Source organism: Hippocampus zosterae, chromosome 9 (genome assembly GCF_025434085.1).
Source record: "Hippocampus zosterae strain Florida chromosome 9, ASM2543408v3, whole genome shotgun sequence".
Classification (NCBI taxonomy): Eukaryota; Metazoa; Chordata; class Actinopteri; order Syngnathiformes; family Syngnathidae; genus Hippocampus; species Hippocampus zosterae.
In genome coordinates this window covers 11,852,918-11,875,550 of record NC_067459.1, presented here as the reverse complement: position 1 = coordinate 11,875,550, position 22,633 = coordinate 11,852,918, and the positions used below count along the sequence as shown (strand labels likewise).

Here is a 22,633-nt window from a genome sequence, read left to right as displayed (position 1 = left end):
CCTCCCTTTCGAAGAACTGTTCACTTTCTGCAGAAGTGCTTCTGTAAGGTAACAACCCCAAAATGCCATCCAAATATTGTATTATAGGCAAACAACTCAGAACTTGGGTCACTCGTATATATGTATTGTCATTCAGGACCGCCCCTCCTTAAACGCAGAGCATGCATGGTGCATAGTGCTGCATCCTCTGTAGGCGGTTTCATTTTGAGCAAACGTGCAGTGGATGTGGGGATCTGCGCAATGAGTCGGGAGGTGCGCTTGCATTTTGCAAAAGAACTCCCTTGAGGTAGCCAAATTTGCACCATTTGATTATGGAAAGAGGCAATGATTGCGGCAATGAGGAGACGCCACATCTGAACGATCATCTGACCCGTATTTACACAGCGAGACGTCTCTTTCCACTCACTTGTCTTCAACTTTGCTTCTCAGTTTATATATTTCAATGTATGTTTCTGTTGTACAAATAGTAATGATGGGTGTCAGAGTTGTCATAGTAGTAATAGTTACTATTGCGATGTTGCTGGGTTTCCAAATAAAATTTTGCTTGGGGTCTCAATTTGGGCCCTGTTGTCATGTGCAATTTTCTAACTTTAACTCATTTGGCATTGCATAGCAAAGAATTACTGATGCAGCAGTCATGGGATTCTTGTGTGTCTTGCATGCAATTGGACCATTACTGCAGCTCTACAGTGTGTTCCAGTCCCGAGACACTTGGGCCACATAATGGTGGAACTCTGGTCCCGATGTAAAGACTCTCTGCTGATTGTGTTTGTGACGCAGAACCTCTCCTGCTGACTTGCTAACCTCTGAGGAGTCCGCAGTCGAGCATGTTGCCCTTACACACAAACGCATACGCATAAATACCACACAACGTGCATACACAGAGAAGGCATTGAGTACGTGTTCGCGTAAACACAGAGCAGCACAGGCTTACTAACATAAACCATGACAATGGATATGCATGTGCTGGCTTTGCAGTAAGGCACAGGGGCTCATGTTCATTTCGGAGGGGTCTTGGTAACACACACACACACACACACACACACACACACACTGATGCCAGAGGTCATAACACCCTCAACAAGATATGCAGAAGACAGCCTGACAAACATCCGATTGTTGCAACATGGAGGATCGCACTGGGCCGGTAATGCTGACGTTTTTTCTCTCACTCTTTTATAGGATGTAAAAAAAATGTATTCAATACGTACCTGTACATGACATCATTTCTGGTGGTCGAAATCTGAGGTTGCGACTTTTTGCTATGGGCTAGAAGCTAACATTGATGTGCTCGGGTGGCAACTGCAATTAGCATAGAGTGTCAATAAACTAAAAATAAGCATTGGATTATATCACAGCCTGCAATTAAAATCGACGTGGACGTAGTTATGTATCTGTGTCCTGCTTTTTCTTGCATATGCTAACTGCGCATACAGTGAGATAATGCAGACGTGATGCGCCTTTGGTAGAGCCATGCGTAAAGTGCGAAACATTGCACCATAATGCAGAAAACAAATGAACATAAAAATATTGCTATGCAATTTGCGAATGATATTGGATGGGAAGGTAAACGTTCAAATTCTGCCCAACTGTCGCTATGTATGCTCAGCCATAAACATTTACGGTTGTTGGTCGCGACCCTTTTCCGTAGGCTTTTGGAGACGTCCAACGATCAGGTCTTTATTGACTAATCGGAAGGGTGTGAAAATTCTCAAATTTGACTCAAGTATCGGTATGCGTGCACCCTGCTTTCGCCAAATATGTCAACCAGCTGCATTTGCTTATGGTGTTTAACCAAGAAGTAGCACTTGGTGACATTATAGACTGCCGCGACGACGCTGAAAGAGACTCGAGACTTTAAAACCTTCTGTGAACTCTATTTTGGACACCAGGATTGTAAAAACAAAAAAAGACCACCAATCATGCCCCTCAGAAACCTAAGCCTCTTGGAAGTGTGGTTCCCATGAGGGGACTTGCAACGTTTTTGCAAAGTGATTTATGGTGTCACGGAGTCACATTTCTTTCTGCGAACTGTAGCGGACAGCAAAGAGATCAAAGGGTGCACGTTCATCATCCTCAGGGGAAGGATAGACCAATCAGTAAACCGAAATAGTTAGAACACTAAAAAGATCAAAACTGCAAGTGGCTGCCAACCTGCGACTTGAACTATTCGTCAGGAGCAAATGTTCTCTGAGATTGTAAGAACTAACCTCGCGAGGAGGAGGCCTTCGTTTGTTTGTACGTCTGTCTGTAAACAGGATTACGCCAAAAACTAAAGGCTTTTTATCCAAACTTGGTTAAGGCTTTCAGCATTAGGCCAAATAGGAATCCAAAAAAGTCTGGAGTGGATCTATTTACGATCTGTCACAAAACGGCATTTTTGGGGGGAGAAAATTAAAGGAGAGAACCTGAAGGCCAGATGTCTTGATTCAAAACACAACTTTGTTTAACCGATCCATCACAGACAGAGGCAATAGCAGCTGTGTTGGAAAAGGGCAGGTACTTTTTGTGAGCCTCATCCATCAAAGGCTAATTGATTATCAAGTAGAAGAGTAAAATTCACAGTGCTAGGAATTTGGGTGTCCTGATAGAGTCATGTAGTGGCCCTTAGGCCACTGTTAATGCAGAACCTTGAGTAGGCTTCAGCTCGACAATGTCACGTTGTGCCCGAAGCGATGCCAAGATCGCTTTGTGCACAACAAAATAAGGAGGTGGATCCCCGAAAAAGCAGACACGTAAAAGGATTTTGTCAGAGAACAAAGGGAGTCTTTAATAAAGAACACAAAATACCCGACAGGGAAAAAATAACAAAAAGCGCTGGTCAAAATAAGGACCAGGGAAGGAATAAAGGGAACAACCGAAAACGCTCGCGGAAAACAAATGGCGAGGAAGGCCTGATTAGACAAGTGTATAAATTTCATACGAGAAGAATAATGACGCGTAGTAACAGCCACAAGGCTAGGAGACAACGAGTAATCAAGGTAGGAATCTGAGCCAGAGAATAATGGCACGGCGTGGAATTCTCCGGCAGTGAGTCGACTGCCAGAGCGTCCTAATAAAGGCAGAGTAATCACCGAACAGGTGTGTGGGCGGTGGGGAAAAAGCCCGCCCCCTGCTGGCAAACACGGGACGTTCATTCATTCATTCATTCATCTTCCGTACCGCTTGATCCTCACTAGGGTCGCGGGGGGTGCTGGAGCCTATCCCAGCTGTCTCCGGGCAGTAGGCGGGGGGACGTGACAGACAATATGGATTGTTTTTTAAACCATGACCACGAAAAGCCCTGACTTTGACTTTTACTGATGAGGAGGAACTGTTTAGAAAGGCACAGCGGGATCTTGGGTAGATCAGGCTGATACGTGAGCTTGACCTATTTAAAGAGTGCTTGGAGGTACACTTTGGCCTCTTCAAGTTTCTCTTTGCTTTTTTTTCACTCTGGCCCAGAACACTGGCAACATACTGTATGTTGATTAGTTTGTTTGTTTTTTTCAATCAGAAATCAATGTCACCATCGCTCTCATTGGATGCGCCTTCTGACATCAAAGTGGGGCTGTGCCCGTTTTCAGGCAGCGTATGTACAGTATTGTACACGCTGTACGCATGCATACGCAACGAAGAGGCTCGTCCACAGTGCACTGTACTTTGCTAGGCCTCATGACGGGTAGGTCTAAGTTTAAAAGATTAGCGCCTTGTAGACGTGAGGGTTAAGCGTAGGAAGTGGTTATGAAATCTTCAGATACAAGTCCAGTTATGATGTAACTGCTGTAATTCCCATGTAACAATCTCTTTGGTGGTCACCATAGCTCAATGTTTTATTTGTCACTTTAACAAACCCCAGAGACCTTCAGATGCTGTCTGATTTGAGACAGCCTTGCCCGCTAGAAATTTGACCAGGATGCACGAGGGAGGTTCTCATTCATCAATTCCTGAACCTCACAGACTTTGAGTGTCTTTTATTTTTTTTCTCTCACTTTGACATCAAAGGTTGCTTTAAGTGAAAACAAAACCAGCTTCCAGTCAAGTCGATGGGACTTTTCCTCATTTTCGGCAATGTGTTGTGCCATGTCAAAGAGCATGGGAGCATGAGAGTGAGTCTGACCCAGCAGCCAAACCAGTATACCACCAATGGGTGAGGTGGGGGTAGGAGGTTTAGACTGGAGCAGGGGTTTTCCCCAGTCACATTGCTGCACAGTGCCGCTCTAACTCCATAAAAAGATTACGCAAGGGTATCAAACATAGGAGCGGGGGGAGATCAAGGAATGTTGAACAACCTTTACTGATCTTATCGATTTGTGGTATATTATTAACCTTGTGCCCTATGAAGCGTTCCTTCTCGTCGAAAAATGTCCATTTGGCAATGATTTTCCATACATGACCCGATCCGCCTGTCCTCAGAAGGGTCGCAGCCACGCTAGATCTTATCCCAGCTGTCTTCCGGCAGTAGGCGGGTACACCCCGAACTCGTTTACACGCAATGACTATCTTCAACTTTAACCAAAGTTGCACTATAATTTAATGGTTTTGGTCTGTGACCCACATCTTCGACAACATTTTTTGCAATAAAATCAATTTTATGTCATCAACAGTAAAATTGTGATGAATACCCGGGTGCGCTCCCTCTGGCTTTTTAGGTGCTGAGGTGTGCTTTGTGGGGGGTTCTGGGACACAACTCAGGCTTTTTAGGGGTCTGGTTGTGGTTAAGGTGGGCTAAGGTGTAGTTCATGGGAACACGGGAGTGTTTCATCAAGGCTTTTTTTGCGGACTTAGGTGCCCCTTTTTGGGTGCCGAGGTTCGTGTGGCATTTGTAGAGGGTCCAGCACACCTTTGTGAGGAGTTTTTGTTTTAAGGGCATGCTGTACTGTGTGTGGACTCGGGTGGCCTTGTCCATTATCCCCAAACAGCGGCACACGCCACCACTCTGCTTGGTAAGACTGCAGTCACAGTGGAAGCTTGTGCTGTTCAGTAGATTCCACCCCTATTGATTGGAGCATGTTGTAACTGAGAAGCACCGGGGGCCAAACCAGGTCAAGCGACGCAGGGGCAGAGCAGGGTCAGGCCGTTCTGGAATCAGTAATGAGAAAGCGCCATTTGTGGGGACTCTGTGTATGCTGTACGTTGGGAAGGCTCTGTTGCAGGAGGCGGGGCTTGACTGCTTCATGGAAGTGATTTCGGGAGTCCAGTGCACTCAGTTTGCGGGGACAGTTTGCTTCGAAAGGGCTTCTTAGTGGCACAGTTGCATTTCATGGATACCCTGGAGCTATACATTAAATTTCAGGGGGTTGGGGTACACTTCATGGGGGCTGAATTGCGCTTAGTGGGGGCATTGGGGCGCATTTCGGGGGGCGGGGGGGCTCAAACATGCATAGGAGCATAGGAGCCGCGTGTTCTTTGTGAGGCCTCAGGTACATATTTTTGGTGGCTCTGTTGCAATACGAAGGGGTTCCCTTGTGCTAAATGGATGTGATTTGTGGGGGGCTTGGGGCTTTTAGGGGCTCTGCCGTCAGTGTTTTTTAAGGAGATTTCTTGTGCTTTATTGAGACTGAGGTGCCGTACATGTGGGCTCGTTGAGGTGCGCATCGTAGGTCAGGTGTTCGAGACTACTCCACAGTTTAGAAATTCCTGAATCCCTGATTGTATGTTTCTATTGTACCTTTATAAATGATTTTGTTTTGAATCGTAACTACGTAACATTCATATTAAATGTGTAGCAATATCCGTACACGAGTAGTACACCTCTTAAGTCCTACGGCACTGTTCTGAGACTACTGAAGTTTTAAAGCTGTGCAGTATTCAAGAGCCATTGACTGGACAGGATTGAAGCAGGAAAAAAAGCTCATTCAAACCATGAGCCTGCAGAATGGCTGCTCTGTTGTGGCCGTCTTCGGAGGACAAGCTTTGTTTTATGAGCCTCAGTTGGCGCGACTCTGGTGAAAGACTGTCTCTGTGGCTCGCTGATTCGTGGCAATGTTGGAAAAACTCATTTGGGATTTAAGTATACACGGCTTGAAAGGCTCGCAGTCAACACCTCATCAGTGAGGTCAGTGCACTCACACTTGTGCACACACATGCATACAAACTTGACAAAGATGCTCACACCACACTCATGCACACACACTGACACAGTCCGGGCTCGTCCAACCAATCAGAATGAGTGAGTAGGTCCCCCCAGAAGTGGGTGGGAGAGTTGGTGAAACAAGTCTGTCTCAGGACACACAAGTTTTTGCGTTGGTGCTTTGGGGAACTTCATTTGGGGGGTCTATAGAATAATCCCTTTTTTTCCCGTGCACTTTTGTTTTGGTTTGGGGAGGGGGGGCTTGGTGGGGGGAACTCTGGAATCCATCAGGGTACAGCTTGAGCGCAGAATGGCTGAACTGGTGCAAATCCGTAAGAAACATCTGCAGATGCCCATTTCAAGGTAAGCTGGGAGCACATTTTGAGACATTTGAATGACAGCTTTCAACGCCACCTAACCCTACTGAGGGGAATTGACCACTTGTTTGAAGTGTGCTATGCTGAAAACAGCCACTAGAAGTCACTATGTCTTTGACGAGCATGACCAAATTATTCTACGTTGTTGTTTATCTTGTTCAAATTGTTGTTTTGTTCTGGGGACATAACTGAAACACGCATCTTTTACAAACTAGTATGCAGATCAAAAGCTGAACACTTGCACTAAACATCTGATCGCATGTTTTGTAGTCACCAGCCTGACTATACTTAGCAGCCACGACACTTGCCAGTTGTTACAGGAGCGCTTGACTTCCTTACGGCGTGGCTTTGTGGGAGGGGAAACGAGCTGCGCGGATGATGGGTCATGTGGCTTTTGTGTTGGATAGGGCTTTGACGTCCTTGCGTCGGTTGGTGAACACAACGCACATGTTTCTTTTGTCGTTTCATTCGCCATCAAAAGTACAGTCAAGACCCGATTCGTATTCAAAAATGATAAAATGTGGAGAGCATACTGTCAATAAAAGAGCCCGCATTAAAGCATTCTTATTATTTTTAGGAACATTTTATGGTATTTTGACTAAATGTTTCAGAACCCAAATTTTCAAAGCTTTGTCGGTACATGCATGTGGCATATGTGTGAAACCAATCACCCCTGGGAGCCAAAGCACTTGGGAGCTACAGCGGCTCAAGATAAGAGAACAAATATATTGTATCTTTTAACCTAAACTAACGCAGAGTATGGAAGGATAATCTGCTAAACTAAACTCAACTACTATTACCTTACCAAAGTTCAAGGAGTGTTTTTTTTTTTTGTATTTTCTGGCTGGACATGAGATGAAGTCGCTCCAAAGAAATATTGTTAGAAGTAATATAAATGTTAAAATGTGCAATTTTTATTCTCTTTACATTTTGATTTAAAAAAAAACACATTTTTGCAGTTCTTTTACTGTATATTTGAAATGTATAGTTTATCAGAATGGTCCGATTAGCAAGTTGATTTTAAAACTGGTGCAGATGCGGCAGGTTGAAAAAAAAAGATATTTGCCTGCTAAAATGACTTAAGATACAGTTAAGACCAAAATTACCGTATTCACACCTTGGCCAATCCGTACAGCAAAAAAGAAATGAAACTGTCCAAAATGATTCTGAGCTTTTCTCAATACAGTACAGGTGTATCCAGTGTTCTATTTGGATGGATAACTTCAATGCTTGAGCACATCAGCAGTTTGAGAAAATGTCAGGAAATATTTAAATATTTGTTTAGATTATTCAGAACTGGCACAGTTTTGAATTTAAGTGACTGAATGTGATGAAGAAGTAACTTTTTGCTGGACATAATAAGACTCTATACACACACACACCCACACAAAGTGACATTTAAAAAATATATATAAATATAAAAAATAGAGAAAAATTGTAAGTCTATATCTCTTAATACCCTCACGAATAAGCACACTAAAAATTGTTTTCTTTAATGGGAAGGTTGGGGGGAACAGGCCTTATAGTGGTACAGCTCGACACATTACCAAATAAGGTTCCTCACCTCTTGTATGAAACCTGCAATAGCACTGAAGCATGTTAGTTCAAGGAATTGTGTGGTATCTTCGCAATGCTTGAGTATAGTAAAGTAGTAAGAGCATGTCGTCAAGTCGTAACAGTGAGGCTCCACTCCGTACAAGACAAAAGAGATTTGTCATTCATCTCCATAAACAAAAGTGCACTTGACAAGTCATTTCCGGGGAAAAGGCACTGTCAAATGTTTCCCCAGCTGCTAAAACCCAAAAGAAGGAGTTATCTGGAAAGATTATGAGCGCTGACATTCAGGCGCTTGCTATTTTTATGGCTCAACAGCTTTCTGAAGATGGTGCCAGATTGATAAACACTTGAAAAAGCCGCGAGTGCCAACGGTGGCATCCTCGCCTGTTGGGTCGGCTGCACGGCGTCGTCTGGCAGTGCTTCAACAACGGTCACGAAGGGGACAAGGGGAGAGAGAAACTCCTCTATTATTTGAAAGAAACTCACGTCCCGTCCAATAACTCTGCATGAGAGAATAAATCGCTTCTGTAAACAAAGGATGAGATTTCTCATGGAGACCCAAGTAAACCTGTTGAAGCTTTGAAGATTTATGAAATGCATGAATGCAAAGCACATGTCACAATTTATTAACCCTTCAGAAGGGCACTCTATATAATCCTCACAGCAATTAAACATGAGTAGCACATTCACTCCTAATGCCAAATGAATTTCAAAGTTGCCTGTCATCGAGAAAAAGTAATATTATGACAGCAAATTGATATTTTTAGAGATAAAATTCTTGCAATTACGATAACTGGATTCCCAAAATATTCATCGTAAAATCTCGAATAGTCTCTGTAATCTCTGTCCGTCATGAAAGCAGACCGATTATATTTTGTGTTTAGTCGAAATAAGGTTTTGGTAAATATTTGAGTTTATTTTGGAAAACAAAGAGCAAAAATCGGTTTCAAAAAGCTTGGTCAGTACAAATTGTTGTTGAGCAGTTGTGGGGTTTTTTTTTGTTTAAATCATTGAACAATGCCAAATCAATAACCATAATTGGTTAAACAACAATGGGGCAGATTTTTTTAATACATTAGTGCAAACTAAAATTTTATCTGAATGTTCGAGGAATCTATGAATATATAGATTATTTCACTTTAAATGACTTCAACCACTTCACACTTCAATATGCGTCGCAAATATTAATATTATATGTTTTATGCCAACGCCATTTGCAATTGCATAAATCCAAATTGAAATAATTAACATAATGCAGTCATTTTAAGTTAGGAAAGAGAAAGAAAAGGAAACAACATTGAAAGTTTGATTATATTAATAGAATGATTTTTGTTTACCCTTTTAGGCTAATTCAGGCAACAGAGATGACAATTGGAATACTCCACTTAATCCAACACAGCCAAAAATGGCCTGGAAATGAAAAACCGAATGCCACAAAATGTCCAGTGGGGCTTTTACTTTTGAATTATATCCTCATTTGTTTCCTCAACACATGACTGACAATAATCATTCTCAGAGTCCCAATTCTCAAAATGTTACTTTCGCAAAGTGTGCCTTACATAACGCCCAAAGCATGGGAAGTTTTACTCGCATGGAAAGATTGGCAGCCATGATGCCCTTTTTGCCAATGGCATTTTTTTGTTCCCCTCCTTAAGATAATTTGGCATTAAATGGCTTCCAAATGAACTCTTGAGAAGACCTCATTGCCTGCTCTGAACGTCAAGATTTAAACGTCTGCTTTTGCAGTTTTGACTGCGATGCTCCCGGATTTACAGAAACGCACATGTAAGACGAATGTCTTCACGCCAATGTGGATAAAAAAACTGCACCAAGTGGCTCGGGGAACTGATGCCCCCGCGACCCGACCTCGGATAAGCGGATGGATTATAAACCAATTAGTGTTTTGAATTTTTTTAAAAAGGCAGAGAACCATTGTTGCATGAAGATATTTGCTGTACGTTTCGTAACACTTGTGAGTCTCACATAAATGGATATCATTACGTTTATAATATGACAATAATAGCATTATTAAAGATAATTGGAGCAAATTCATTATTTTATAAGTGTGTATGAAATTGGTAGTCCGTCGCATTTATCAGAACCCAAGAAGTAGCTCTCGGTTTCAAAGAGGTGGATGATACCCGATTTAGAATCTTTAACCTTGCATGAATGTATGGAGTTTATCCCAGCTGACTTTTGCTAAGAGATCTTGAAATGGTCGCCAATCACTCACAGAGTATAAACAAACTTGAATGGAGCTAAAATGTCTGTTTTGGGGAGGTATGAAGAAGCCTATTTACGTCATGAAAACCTGCACAAGCACAGGAAGCCCGCAGCTCACATTCAAACCCAGTCTGAAAAACACACCAAGCAGAGCAAAGGCATTACACCAGCGATCCCCAAAAGTTGGACCAAAAGATCGCTGCAGGCGCTCTAAATCTGTTCAACCAAACAATAACTCAGGTCAAATCAAGTCAAGTTTATTTCTGTAATGCTTAGCCAAAAGAGTCTGAAAGGGCTTCACAGGCACACAGTTTAGAAAAATCAACATTGCCAACTCCAGGCACTCATCCTAAGCAAGGAAATCTCTGAGAACACCCATTCACGGGGGAAAAAGGAGGAAAGCTTGAGAAAAGATTGGCAAAGAAAGTGTAGGGGTGCGGTTGGGGTGGAGGGGTTCAGCAGTAAAACAGGCCAAAGTGCAGATCTCAAGAGGTAAGGCAGGCAAAGGAACTAATTGCCTACTAGGTGTGATTTAAACCAATGCGAGAGTGGAGAAAATCCAGGTAAATCTTAAATCGAGATTAAACATTGTTCAAATTTCTGTGGGTAGGGCAATCCCCAAACACTGGAGTCCGAACAGAAAATCTTCAAGAACCTAGAGCAGCCTTCTAACCAACCATGGTCACAAACGACATCTACATTTCTGTGTGTCTTTCAACATATGAAATCATTCATTTATGACGGCTTTGAGGCTTCGGAGCATCTTGAAGCAGATGGAGGGCCAAGACGTTGACTTTGAAGACATCAAAAAGAATTTGGACTTGACAGCATCACTATTGGAGGCTGTTTATCTGGATGGAAGCAGGTAGGAAAATACGAAAACCACTGGCATGGTGAGATTATTGACGTATCTTTGGCATTGTCGGACAGCGGGAAGAAAAAACTGTGCAGAATATGAAATTAACTTTGCGTTCAGTGTTTGTAGATGGATGTGTGTGTGTGTGTTTGTGCATGTCAGGCAGTGCTTGGAGTCTGAGGACGACCTCCAGCAGCTTCAGTCTGATGGAGTTCCAGCAGAGGTTACTGATTGGCTGGCATCAACATTCACTCAGAAGGTCCGACAGTTGAAGCGCCGGTCAGACGAGAAGCCCAAGTTTCGTAGCATCGTGCATGCGGTACAGGCAGGGATTTTTGTGGAGAGGTATTACTTGGTTTGTTTGTTTGTTCATCATTTCTGAGTCATATTGGGGCGATGGATGATAATACAAGTGGTCACCAGTCGGTCACAGGGCAAACAGACAACCATTCAAACTCATACTAAGAGTCTGAACAGGAATCAAACGCACGGTTGCCGAACAGAAGTCAGCTTATGTGAACCACTGCGTTAAGGATAGGTCTCCATTCAGTCGCAGTGCACACAGAAATAATCACTCATATTCACCTGTTCACAGAAATCGACACCACACTGAGAGTGTGCGATGGATTAAAAAAAAAAACATTAGCTGTGTGAATGACTTTGCCCAAGGACCGGTTGCCTGTCAATCACAGGGTAAATAGACAACCATTCATATTCATAAATCCAGTCAGTGTGCAAGAATCAATCCCACGCTCAAAGCATGAGTCAGCTGAGCAAAGCAATACGCTAAGGATTCGTCGCAACCCTTCCCAGTTGCGAATTACGGGGTGGATAGGTCACTTGTCAATCAAATGGCTGTGACTTTAACATGATGAGATGACAGTATTTTGCTTAGATACAAACACTGAGGCGACGCAGCTTTTTGTCGAGACAAGAACCTGAACAACCCCACTACGCGCCATCTTGAACAATGAAACATTGGCCCCCAGTTTCTATTTGGAAACATCCTCACCAAAGTGTATGGGGACTTGGAGGATTTATATAAACACCTCCCGAGACGCGCTTGCTGCACAGTCTCAGCATGTGAACTTCAAGTGAACTGAACATAAACATTGCATTATTCCAGGATGTTCAAGAGGGCCTACACGGCCTCCATGCCAGACCAACCTGCCGCCATCATAAAATGTCTGAGGGTAAGCCTCCAAAGCATCTTGCTGTGAGTTGCGTGTTTGTGCAGCTTGTCCGAGCGCGGCACGAATATCAATAATGCTATCGTGCTAACCACCTTTTCTCAAATCTCTCTCCTAAGGACGTTGACCGCTGGAATTTTGACGTGTTTGCCTTGAACGCCGCCAGCTCTGATCACGCACTGCAAACATTGTTCTTCGAACTAGTTACCAGATATGAACTCAACAGCCGCTTCAAGGTTCTTTTTGCAGCCTTTTTCATCAGACAGAGGATATGAAGCCACTTTACCACCAAGTGCTACAGTTTAATTAGGAACAGTAAACGCCGGACATGACTTACATGTGTAGGCGAGACAGTGGCAGAGATGTGGAAATCCAAGTCCAGAAAGTTAAAACCCCCTTCCAGAGTGTAGCTTCAGTCACAGGTGCTTTGCCTCAACAGGCAGGCAAACGAGCTTGTTCACTCAACCTGCGAATGTCACATGACCAAACTCGGAAAACAGGTGATTTGTGATTGGCAACTGTGATGTCATTTTCAGTCGACATCGTGGCAAAATGGTCATCCCTTGAGATGGATAAAAATGGATGAATGCTGCTGCTTAATTCATCTTCCACAAACAATATTAATTATAATGCCATGTTGAACCTAGTGGGAGAAATGGAACATATAATTGTGACGAAAATTTGTCACTTGACGTCCCTTTTTCGACCGAGGGCCCTAGTTTCGTGCCAAGCTCAAGTCTAGCGCAAAGCGCAGTCTTGAGTTTTCTTTCCTTTGGTATTTTGCTAGACTTTGCACAGGTGGAAATGGGTGTAACGGGGAGTTTGCACCTTTGTGGAGTGGAAGCAGTCTATCCCCGGCCAATCCTAGTGGTATCTCTCAGTTGCATTGAAATCAGGGCGGTCTGGGCGCAGTACGCCAAAGTATGTCGTGTTTGACATTGCGCAACCAAAAACAGACTCGCTGAGCTCCGTGCATAGCACCGATGACATTGGCAGGTGAACTGCAAGCTCTCCCCTTGCAAATGATATGGTCAGCCATGCATGTGACATGGACAATTGGACACCCCTTGCACTGTGTGTGACCCCCCAACGACTGCGTAATAATGATGCAGGTGCTATTAAAATATTTTTTAAGAATGATTATAATCTGTTCAATAAATTGATTTAGACAATGATCAAGAGGGATTGTCCCACGCTCGTGTCATACGTATGAATGAATGACCCTTTTTGTGACTACTTTCTGTGACTAATTTTGGGCTGAAACGGAGGCGAGGAAAGTCAGTGTGCTGGAACGCCAGGAGAGGCCCAACACAGCCCAAACACAGTCGACTAGACTTGAGCTGGCACGAAAATCAACTTTTGCGCAGAGCACATGAGTGCCAGTTTCCCAAAACAGGGTTCCAATACTTGAGGAGCGAAGACCAAGTAAAGACTTTAGACCAATCGGGTTAAAACCAATAACTTATATCCCCTAAAACCAAGTCAAGACTTGGATGAGTCAAAACTAAGGCTTTGAGGAATTAAAACCAGGTCATGACCAACACGTTTAGGAGTCAACTCTAAGGAGTTTAGACGTAAATAACGAGGTTTTGATGACTTCAAATGAAGAACCAAGTCAAGGCTAAAATTATGTGGAGTCAAAACTAGGACCTTGAGGACTTAAAACACAATCAAGATGAAGACTGTGAAGAATAGGAGACCAAGTCAAGAATCAAATTCTGAGGAGATAAGATCAAGACCAAAACTTTGATAAGTTAAGAACATGACAAAGACAAGACCATGACTTTAAGGAGTTAAAACAAAATCACAACCAACATTTTGATCCATTAAAACAAAGACCAGTAGATGACGCAGTTAAGAACAATTCAAGACCAAGGCAACGAGGCCACAAGACTGAATCATTGTGGCCATTTTCCGAGGTAACAGTGACAAATGTCCGACCGTACACACGTATAATTTTGGTACCTTTCACACATTGACAACGGAAAGAAAAAAATGCAGAGCGTAATGAGTGAAACACATCCAGCCTGCTTGGTGGAGGAAAAAAGACACCACTTGGAAATTGTTTATCCTCCAGATCAGTAGGTCAGTATTTGTTTTTCTGTGGTGTTTGTTGCTATTCGCAGTACGAGTCCAACGGATCGTATTAGATTTCGCTGGAATTTGCAAGGAGTTTAAAAGGGGCTCATGCAATTGATTGATTTGTTCTAGATCCCCATCTCGAGCCTCACGCTGTTCCTGTCTGCTGTGGAGAGAGGATACTGCAAACACAACAACCCGTACCACAGCCACGTGCATGCAGCGGACGTCACCCAGACCATGCACTGCCTGCTGCTGCGATCCGGTCTAGTGGTACAATTCGGATGTTGATGAATTAAAGTCAAGATAAAGAATTTGCTGACCAATGCAACAGTTAAGACTTTGGCAAATTAAGAACCATGTTAAGCCTTGAGATGTCAAAAATTCAACAACAAGTCAAGACTTTGAGGAGTCAAAAGACATGGAGGAGTTGGGAGGACTTGGAGGAGTGAACAAGAAAGGACCAAGAATCTGAGAAGTTAGGACTAATTCAAGATAAAAACTTTAAAGTGTTGACTCTGAGTCAAGACCGAAACTTTGAGGAGTTGTGACCAATTTAAGACCAAGACTCTGAGGAGAAAAAGCCATGTCAAGTCTGAGATTTTCAGGAGTGATAACAAAGACAACGGAGTTAAGACTAAATCAAGACCAAGGTTTTAAGGGCTTAAGACCAACAGAAGACTGGAGACTGAGTAGTTCACACCAAGTCAAGACAGAGACTTTTTCATGCAAGGGCAAGTCTAGTTTACTGTGTTTGAGAATTTGGCAGACCATGTTGCGCCTCGCTGGGTGTTCAGGAGCGCGATGGGGGCTGATAGGCGGTCTCCAAGTGTTCACAGCCAACAACTTTTCATTAGCTAGTAGAGATCTTCTCGCAGTTTCCTTTAAATGCACTTTGCATGCGCCAATCTCATGGATGGACTGTAGCGAGTTCTACCGCCATGTAGACCGCATGCCCGGTCTACAAAAGTTGTCCGTGTTCCCTCCCACGATGACTTTGTACCTGCACTTGTTAACCAAAATACCAAAAATAAAACTCAACCCCATCCATGTGCATGATTAGACTGGGCTTTTTGCTCTTCTGGGCACAAAATGAGGGTCCCAAGACTTTAAGATGTCAACACCAGAACTTTGAGTAATCAAGACCAAGTCAAGACTTTAGACTTTGAGGAGTTAAAACCAGGTCAAGACCAAGACTTAAGACATCAAAAAGTTATGACCAAGTCAAAATAAAACTTGAAAGATTTATGACCAAGTCAAGACTACATGAAGGCTCTGTGATTGATCGATTGGTGTGTTTCTACCATGTAACAATCAGCATTGGCTCACTGAGCTGGAGGTGATGGCGTCATTGTTCGCTGCAGCCATTCATGACTACGAGCATACGGGGACCACCAACAACTTTCACATCCACACAAAGTAAGTTGTTTTTTTTTTCCCCTGGAAAAATGACACAAATCAAATGTGGCCATTTGCGTAATATCCTGTTATAATGTCAAGGAATATAAAATACACTGTTTGTTGTTTTATTGAGGGCTAAACTCTTAACACAAACATTTCACGGCGGGAGGTCAGTATTTTTAGATGCCGTATATCCATCCTCGCAGGGGAGACTCTTGCATTATATATGGCTCACTGTTTATATGTCCAATGAAATACAGCGGACCCTACTCAAGTGGAGCGGCTCGAAAAGTGCAACAACTTGGAGTTCAACCAAAACGATCTGAAAAATTATGCCTCAAAACTTCAAAATAAAACAAAGCTTTTAACCATCATAAGCGTAGTACAGGAAATGTAACATGACGATGAAGTAGGGCTTCTGGTTTGGCAGTACAATAAGAGCAATAAAATGAATTCTGAGGTCAAAAACAGCATATTCTGTAAACGCTACAGACAAAAAAAAACCACCACTTTTATTGTGCTGTTTCTGACCATAGTATAGTTTATAGTCTGGAACTATTTCACTTTACAATGGGGCCTTGAGATAGGAATTTAATTGTTCCGTAATCATGTTGATTACACATTCGTATCACAAATCCATCCCTCCATTATCTGAATCACTTCTCAAAGGGGCTTCTTTCTCATTTGAAACACATGGAAAGACCATCAACCAATTTCAGCCTCCCAAACGAGATTTGGACAATGTGCTTTTCATAAGATATATTACAGACATACTTTAGTGGCATTATTAAGTCAAATGTAAAGAAACGAAACAGTTTTTGCCTTTTTTTTGTTTCAATACAATGGACATCATGCTTTTAGTGTGCCTTGTCTGGCCACTCAAGAAGTAGTAAGATAACCTTTATTAGTATGCAGACATAAGGGATATATACTGTACAAAAGTGGTGGTGTCCAACTGTGTTGTGTTTTAAAATATTGACACCGCGCAGTAGGATTTCACGTTGGTTGCATTTAATCATCTCAATCACAAATCTGACGATAACAGCAGAAAACAACGTCCTCCTGTCAATTAATGGTGATCCAGTGTGCCCGTACACAAATCAGATGGCAGAGCAATGCATTAAAACACTTAGACTTGTAAATAAAAACAAAACATTCTTCAGCTCGAAAGATGCTTACTTCCCCATTGGACATCAAGAGAAAAAGGGGAGAGCCAAAGGCGTGAACACAATTCAAAAAAGACAGTGCCACATTAATTATTGAAGGTGGGGAGAGGGGGCACATAAAATTTTTGTTCCACCCTTTGACAATGGAGGATATAATAAAAAGAACATTCATCATTTCGCAGATTTGGTGTATTACAGTATAGTTAAGTATTTCCAGGTGTTTGTTTTTTTTTTTTTATATCTGGCCCAGTTCTACATGCTCCTCAGTAAGGTGCATAATATTTAATATTTGTCAATCTTCGCAGATGATAAAGAATAGATGACAGTAAGTATTGTTAAATTTTCTGTCTACAAATATTTGGTGTTTAGCGGGTTATAAGACAGATGCTATCGGTTTGTGTTTAACCATTAGGTTTAACATGAAGCTCGTGGACTCTTTAGGCCAAGTTAAGTGGTTAATTGGAATACCAAATGTGTGGTTCTCTTTGTCATTCATTCATCTTCCGAGCCGCTTGATCCTCACTAGGGTCGCGGGGGGTGCTAGAGCCTATCTCAGCTGTCTTCGGGCAGTAGGTGGGGGACACCCTGAATCGGTTGCCAGCCAATCACAGGGCACACAGAGACGAACAACCATCCACACTCACACTCACTGTCACCTAGGGACAATTTAGAGTCTTCAATCAGCCTGCCATGCATGTTTTTGGAACATGGGAGGAAACCGGAGCACCCGGAGAAAACCCACGCAGGCCCGGGGAGAACATGCAAACTCCACACAGGGAGGTCGGAGCTGGAATCGAACCCGGTACCTCTGCACTGTGAAGCCGACGTGCTAACCACTGGACTACCGGGCCGCCTTGGTTCTCTTTGTCTTGTATTTAATTTGGAAGAAAATTGTTTCTTGTTGTAAAGTGAGTTGAGTGGAGTTGACAGCCACGAAACAGAACGCGCAAAATCCTCTAAAAGATAGCTTGTATCTCAAAAAAACTTGAAATTGGGTCACTCAAATCTCAAGCTCCCACTGTATTTCCAATGGGTAAAATGGTCAACTCGTTCAAACAATGAGTGCACCTACCTTTCATGGATGTGTTTTTTTTTTTGTTTTGTTTTTTGCCTTGTCAGGTCTGACATTGCACTGATCTACAATGACCGCTCGGTGCAGGAAAGTCATCATCTGAGCGCAGCGTTCCGCCTCCTGCAGGACGATGAAATGAATATCTTCATTCATTTGACTCGAGAGGAGTGGATGTAAGGCTTTTCCTATTTTCAAAAGGCCTTTATGGTTTAGATTTACTCTTTAAAGGTCAAACCAAGGCCAACCCACTAAAGTTTGCTCTCATTGCTAGCGGGACCAAATAGGTAATCCCATCTTCGGCAAGCCTCCTCGCTGCCCATCTTTAAAGCCCTCCTCAAAACTCACTTGTATTCTTTGGCGTTTGACTCAGCATGACTTAAGATTTGCTATTGGTTTTACTGCTTGGTGCTTTCTACCGCCTTATTACTTATTACTTATTACTGATTCGTCTTACTGTTTATTGTATATGTTAAATCGCTCCATGTACAGCACTTTGTATGCAGCGATGGCTGTTTGAAAGTGCTCTATAAATACTGTTGACTTGACTTGACTTGACTTGATCGTGCGCATTTTACAGCATTGCACAGCAAGCATCGAATTGCAAACATTAACACTAGTTTACTTCTCACTTGACTTTTATGGAGATGAACTGCGATTTACTAGAGTTTCCATCATTCGGTATAACTTACGATACTCAATAAGCCGAGGCTTAATCAACAAAACAGAGGAATAGGTCACAACACAAAATTACAACCTTATGCAGTACAATTGTAAAGTGTGAGACCAGTAAGATTTGCTTTTTAGAAAATGTTATTTTTGTCGTCATGTGAAGGCTTTAATTAACACTATAATTTAAGATCACAACTTTTTTTCTCTCTTGTAAAATAATTTATGTATTCTTGTATGATTAAAGGTAGAGCGTGTAGAATTTAGCACCTCCTAGTGGTGAATGAATAGAATGCAATGACCTGCATTTTTAAGCATGCAGGTGACCTGCTTTTTTTATGTATTTTTCAAATACTTTTTGTGAAAGTCAGACTGATAGGATACTATGAGTGCACTGTGCACTAACACAAAAATATATTATACTGTATTAACATGCACACAGACATACACATGTTCTGGGTTGTTCTTTTTTTCCCTGTACACCCCTTGAGATTGATTTAGGACCAGTCCGCAAGCTAGCGGTCGATCGCGATCAACGTATTGGGCACCCCTGAGCTGAATATTTTTCCAATGTGACATTCAAGCTTTGTTGCTGCAACGTGGGGTTGATGGAAGCAATCTTTTTTTTTTTTTTTTTTAGCACAGGAACAAGGACATCTGAAATTGTCCTTGTATACCATTTTCATGCAATATTGCCTTTTCAAAACCTAGAGGTACAATATTTTGTTGTAATCAACGGATGCACACACAGAGAGCTGCGTTCCCTTGTCATCGAGATGGTGCTATCGACAGACATGTCCTCTCACCTCCTCCAAGTAAAAGCCATGAAATCCTGTCTGCAGCAACAAGAACGGTAACGACATATTGAAGAACTCTTAAGGGAGCACTTAAAAGCATCATTAATTTTCGGTCTGATAGGATCGAGAAGTCCAAGGCGTTATCACTGTTGCTGCACACGGCCGACATAAGCCATCCGTCTAAACCCTGGTCTCTGCACTCCAGATGGACCAAAGCCCTGATGGAAGAGTTCTTCAGGCAGGTAGAAACATAAATATATATATTTGGGGGGGGGGGGGTAAAATTCAGATATTCCTCACAAGATTACATTTTTTCATGCAACTTTTTTCAAGAGTTTTTCATCGTGGCACCACCACATCATTCTCATGATCCAATATTTGTGTGGCTCGACTCCACAACCGCTTTGAAGAGCCATTCACATACAGAAATCGCCAACTGCGTCTTCCATCACGAGTCTGTTCCTATCATTGAGCGCTTTTTTCCCCCTCCAAAATAGAAAAGAAGAGGCGTGCTGTGCTGCCTCGTTGTTTCTCTTGAGGAACTATACAAGAAAAGGCTTTTCAGTGTTGTTTCTACTGTGAGGGGGGGGGGGGGGAGAAAAACACTTTATATGTGTCACATAAGCTTGACGTAGATATTTTGAGTCTTGGAGTGGGATGCCTTTTAAGATATCGGCTGGTTGTCTCTTTCTACCATGGGGAGGGTGATAGAGAAGCGGAGCTCGGTCTGCCCTTCTCGCCACTGTGTGATCGAAAAAGCACCCTCGTGGCAGAGTCCCAGATTGGTATGTCCACCAAACGCACACACAAAAACACTTTTCATTTTGCTGTAAATAACATCACACGGAAGTTGGACTGTGTTTCCCGTAGGTTTCATCGACTTTATCGTGTACCCGACGTTCTCCCTGCTGACGGACATGGCGGAAAAGATCGTGGTGCCTCTGGTGGAGGAGAACCCGGGTCCACCGGACCCCGGTAACAGACACAGGTACTGGCGTGTGGTCACCACTCGGAGGAGGGTCAGGATTTTGTAAGGCATCTAACACAAGATGAATGTAAAGGTCTTCAAGCACACTTAAAATAACAAAAACACATGTAATATTTGGAAAGAGATGAATAACACAAAAATATTGTACCAATAGTTTTACACTATCCTGTTGCCTTGTGTTGAGAGTAAACAATTTTTTCAAACAAACAAACGTATCATCTCACAATATACATAAAAAATCCTGCCCACAGATGTGCGTAATAAAATTAACCTACAGCCTGTAGATGGAAAACGCAGGATTGAAGAGGATTTAACATTCACTAATGCTCAGCAAAAATGACGCTGATCTGAAATAGTGTTTTGATTCTTCTTTCAAAAAAAGGAAAATAGTGTGTTGTCACCTAATGGTCAACAGTGGAATTGCACTCAAAATAAATGTGAGCCGGAACAAAAGATGGAGAGCTACACACAGGCCATATGAAAATAATTCCTGAACTAATTGGACCATAAACCCGGAACCCGAGATGGGGAAGGAGATTGCTGTATATTTTTTGTTATAAAGGAAAATATAAAGGTGAAAAAATAAAATATTTAATAAACGGGTTCAATGACGTGCAATTAAGCCAGAAATCACACAGATGCACACTGTAGTACATTCATGGTCTCTCTCTCTCTCTCTCTCTCTCTCTCTCTCTCTCCCCCCCCTCCCTCCCTCCCTCCCTCCCTCCAAGGCAAAATTAAAAATAAATGCCAGCAAAAACTTTTGAATCAGGGCACTCATACTGTAAGTCAAGGTACTGCTATTTCATGAGCCCATATCGGTTTCAAAGAGCGACAATTTAAATTTTTTTTGAAAAGGCACAGGCAAAGTCAAATTTTGGGTTACCACCTTCCTAGTCGAGGAGGGGTCGTTCTTCTAAAATAAGTGTCGCGTGAAGTGAAGTCATCCTTTGATTCTGATACAAGTAGGTATGATTGGTACTATGTTGTGTAGATGTTTTTGCGACACTGGGAGGCCGTTTGGATTCAGTGTTAGTCAATATTGAAGCATAAAAAGTTTTCAACCAGCCTAACAGTTACAGCACATTAGGCCTGGTGGTAAATAATTGGTATACCCACTTTTGAGGACGCTTTTAACTCTTCATGTCTCTTTTATTTGCGTCACTTAGGTAGAACTATTTATAAAAAATATATATATATAATAAATCACACTCGCACTCGATCACTTGGACTTTCTCCCCGGTTGCCAGGTGACTGTCTGCTCTATTGCCTCTGTGCTGTGTTTTTTGGCTTACTAGTAACGTGTGGAAAGAGAGCTCCAGAGGCCTGCAGTGGAGTCTGGCTCACATCACAGCCGAGCTGGTCAGCTTCCGTTCAACGTGGACGCGTCACACCGACGACAACAAGCTCAAGTGGAAAGACGGAGGATCCAAAGGTATTTTCCCCATCAGTCAACATCCACAGGACAGTGCGCTGTCCCGATAGCTGATTGTAATTGGGGGACAATGTCCATAAATAAGCTGTGTTGAGTCACACAATCTATTTTACAGCAGCAAGAAAAATAGAGATACATTGTAGCTATTTATTTCTTCTTTTTTTTTTCAAACCTGCAGGATTTTCAGAAGCCGAGGTGTCAAAAGAGCTGAGAGGCGCAACAGAGGAGCAGTCGCATAAATCACAGCAGGATGCCACCACATACACTAAACAGTCGACTTGACTACTTGGAAAAAAAGAAGAGTCTTTCTTTTTTTGGAACAATATACAGTGTATCTGTTGGGCTGAATGTCACTGTTTGTAACAAAACCACAATGCTATGATACAGTCTCATTTTAATAACATAATTTAATGGTACAATTCTGTAACATGCTGGCCATGTTGTGCGATATCTAGAGCATCTTATTAAATTAATTTCCAAGCAGCTTTTTGCAAGTGTTCTATTCACATTATCGTCCCTTTTCTAACCGGCTTATTCTCGCAAGGGTTGCGGGCATTCTGGCGCCTGTCCCAACCGCCTTCGGACAGTAGGCGGGTACACCCTGAACTAATCGCAAGTGTACACAGACAAACAACCATTCACACTCACAATTACACCAAAGGACAATTTAGAGCGTTAGAACACATTATAGTAAAGTTGTTTATTGGGTTTTTTTTATACGTTGACTTCCCCGATGTTTAAAACACACTCATTATTCCATTATTTGTATTACTT

The 22,633-nt window shown here is 42.4% G+C and overlaps 2 protein-coding genes across 2 annotated transcripts in view; both read left to right on the top strand.

Annotated features, from left to right (window-relative positions):
* The window catches only part of hemk1 (HemK methyltransferase family member 1), a 140,078-nt gene that overhangs the window by 12,691 nt on the left and 104,754 nt on the right, over window positions 1-22,633 (top strand). The gene's annotated exons all lie outside the window — the stretch shown is intronic.
* Window positions 6,196-22,342, top strand: LOC127608050 (dual specificity calcium/calmodulin-dependent 3',5'-cyclic nucleotide phosphodiesterase 1B-like). The gene is made up of 14 exons (XM_052076907.1): window positions 6,196-6,415; window positions 10,961-11,074; window positions 11,228-11,410; window positions 12,192-12,258; window positions 12,375-12,491; window positions 14,467-14,607; window positions 15,653-15,753; window positions 18,021-18,146; window positions 19,391-19,492; window positions 19,558-19,678; window positions 20,140-20,221; window positions 20,307-20,424; window positions 21,723-21,859; window positions 22,038-22,342. The coding sequence occupies exons 1-14, from the start codon at window positions 6,363-6,365 to the stop codon at window positions 22,139-22,141; spliced, it is 1,566 nt and encodes a 521-aa protein (XP_051932867.1). The 5' UTR covers window positions 6,196-6,362; the 3' UTR covers window positions 22,142-22,342.

Bases quoted from the DNA above. Each gene is read 5' to 3' on its own strand.
- LOC127608050 (XM_052076907.1), top strand. From the start codon at position 6,363: ATGGCTGAACTGGTGCAAATCCGTAAGAAACATCTGCAGATGCCCATT. The intron at 11,075-11,227 runs GTAGGAAAATAC...TGTGCATGTCAG, and splicing joins GTTTATCTGGATGGAAGCAG to GCAGTGCTTGGAGTCTGAGG. The intron at 15,754-18,020 runs GTAAGTTGTTTT...TTGCCTTGTCAG, and splicing joins AACTTTCACATCCACACAAA to GTCTGACATTGCACTGATCT.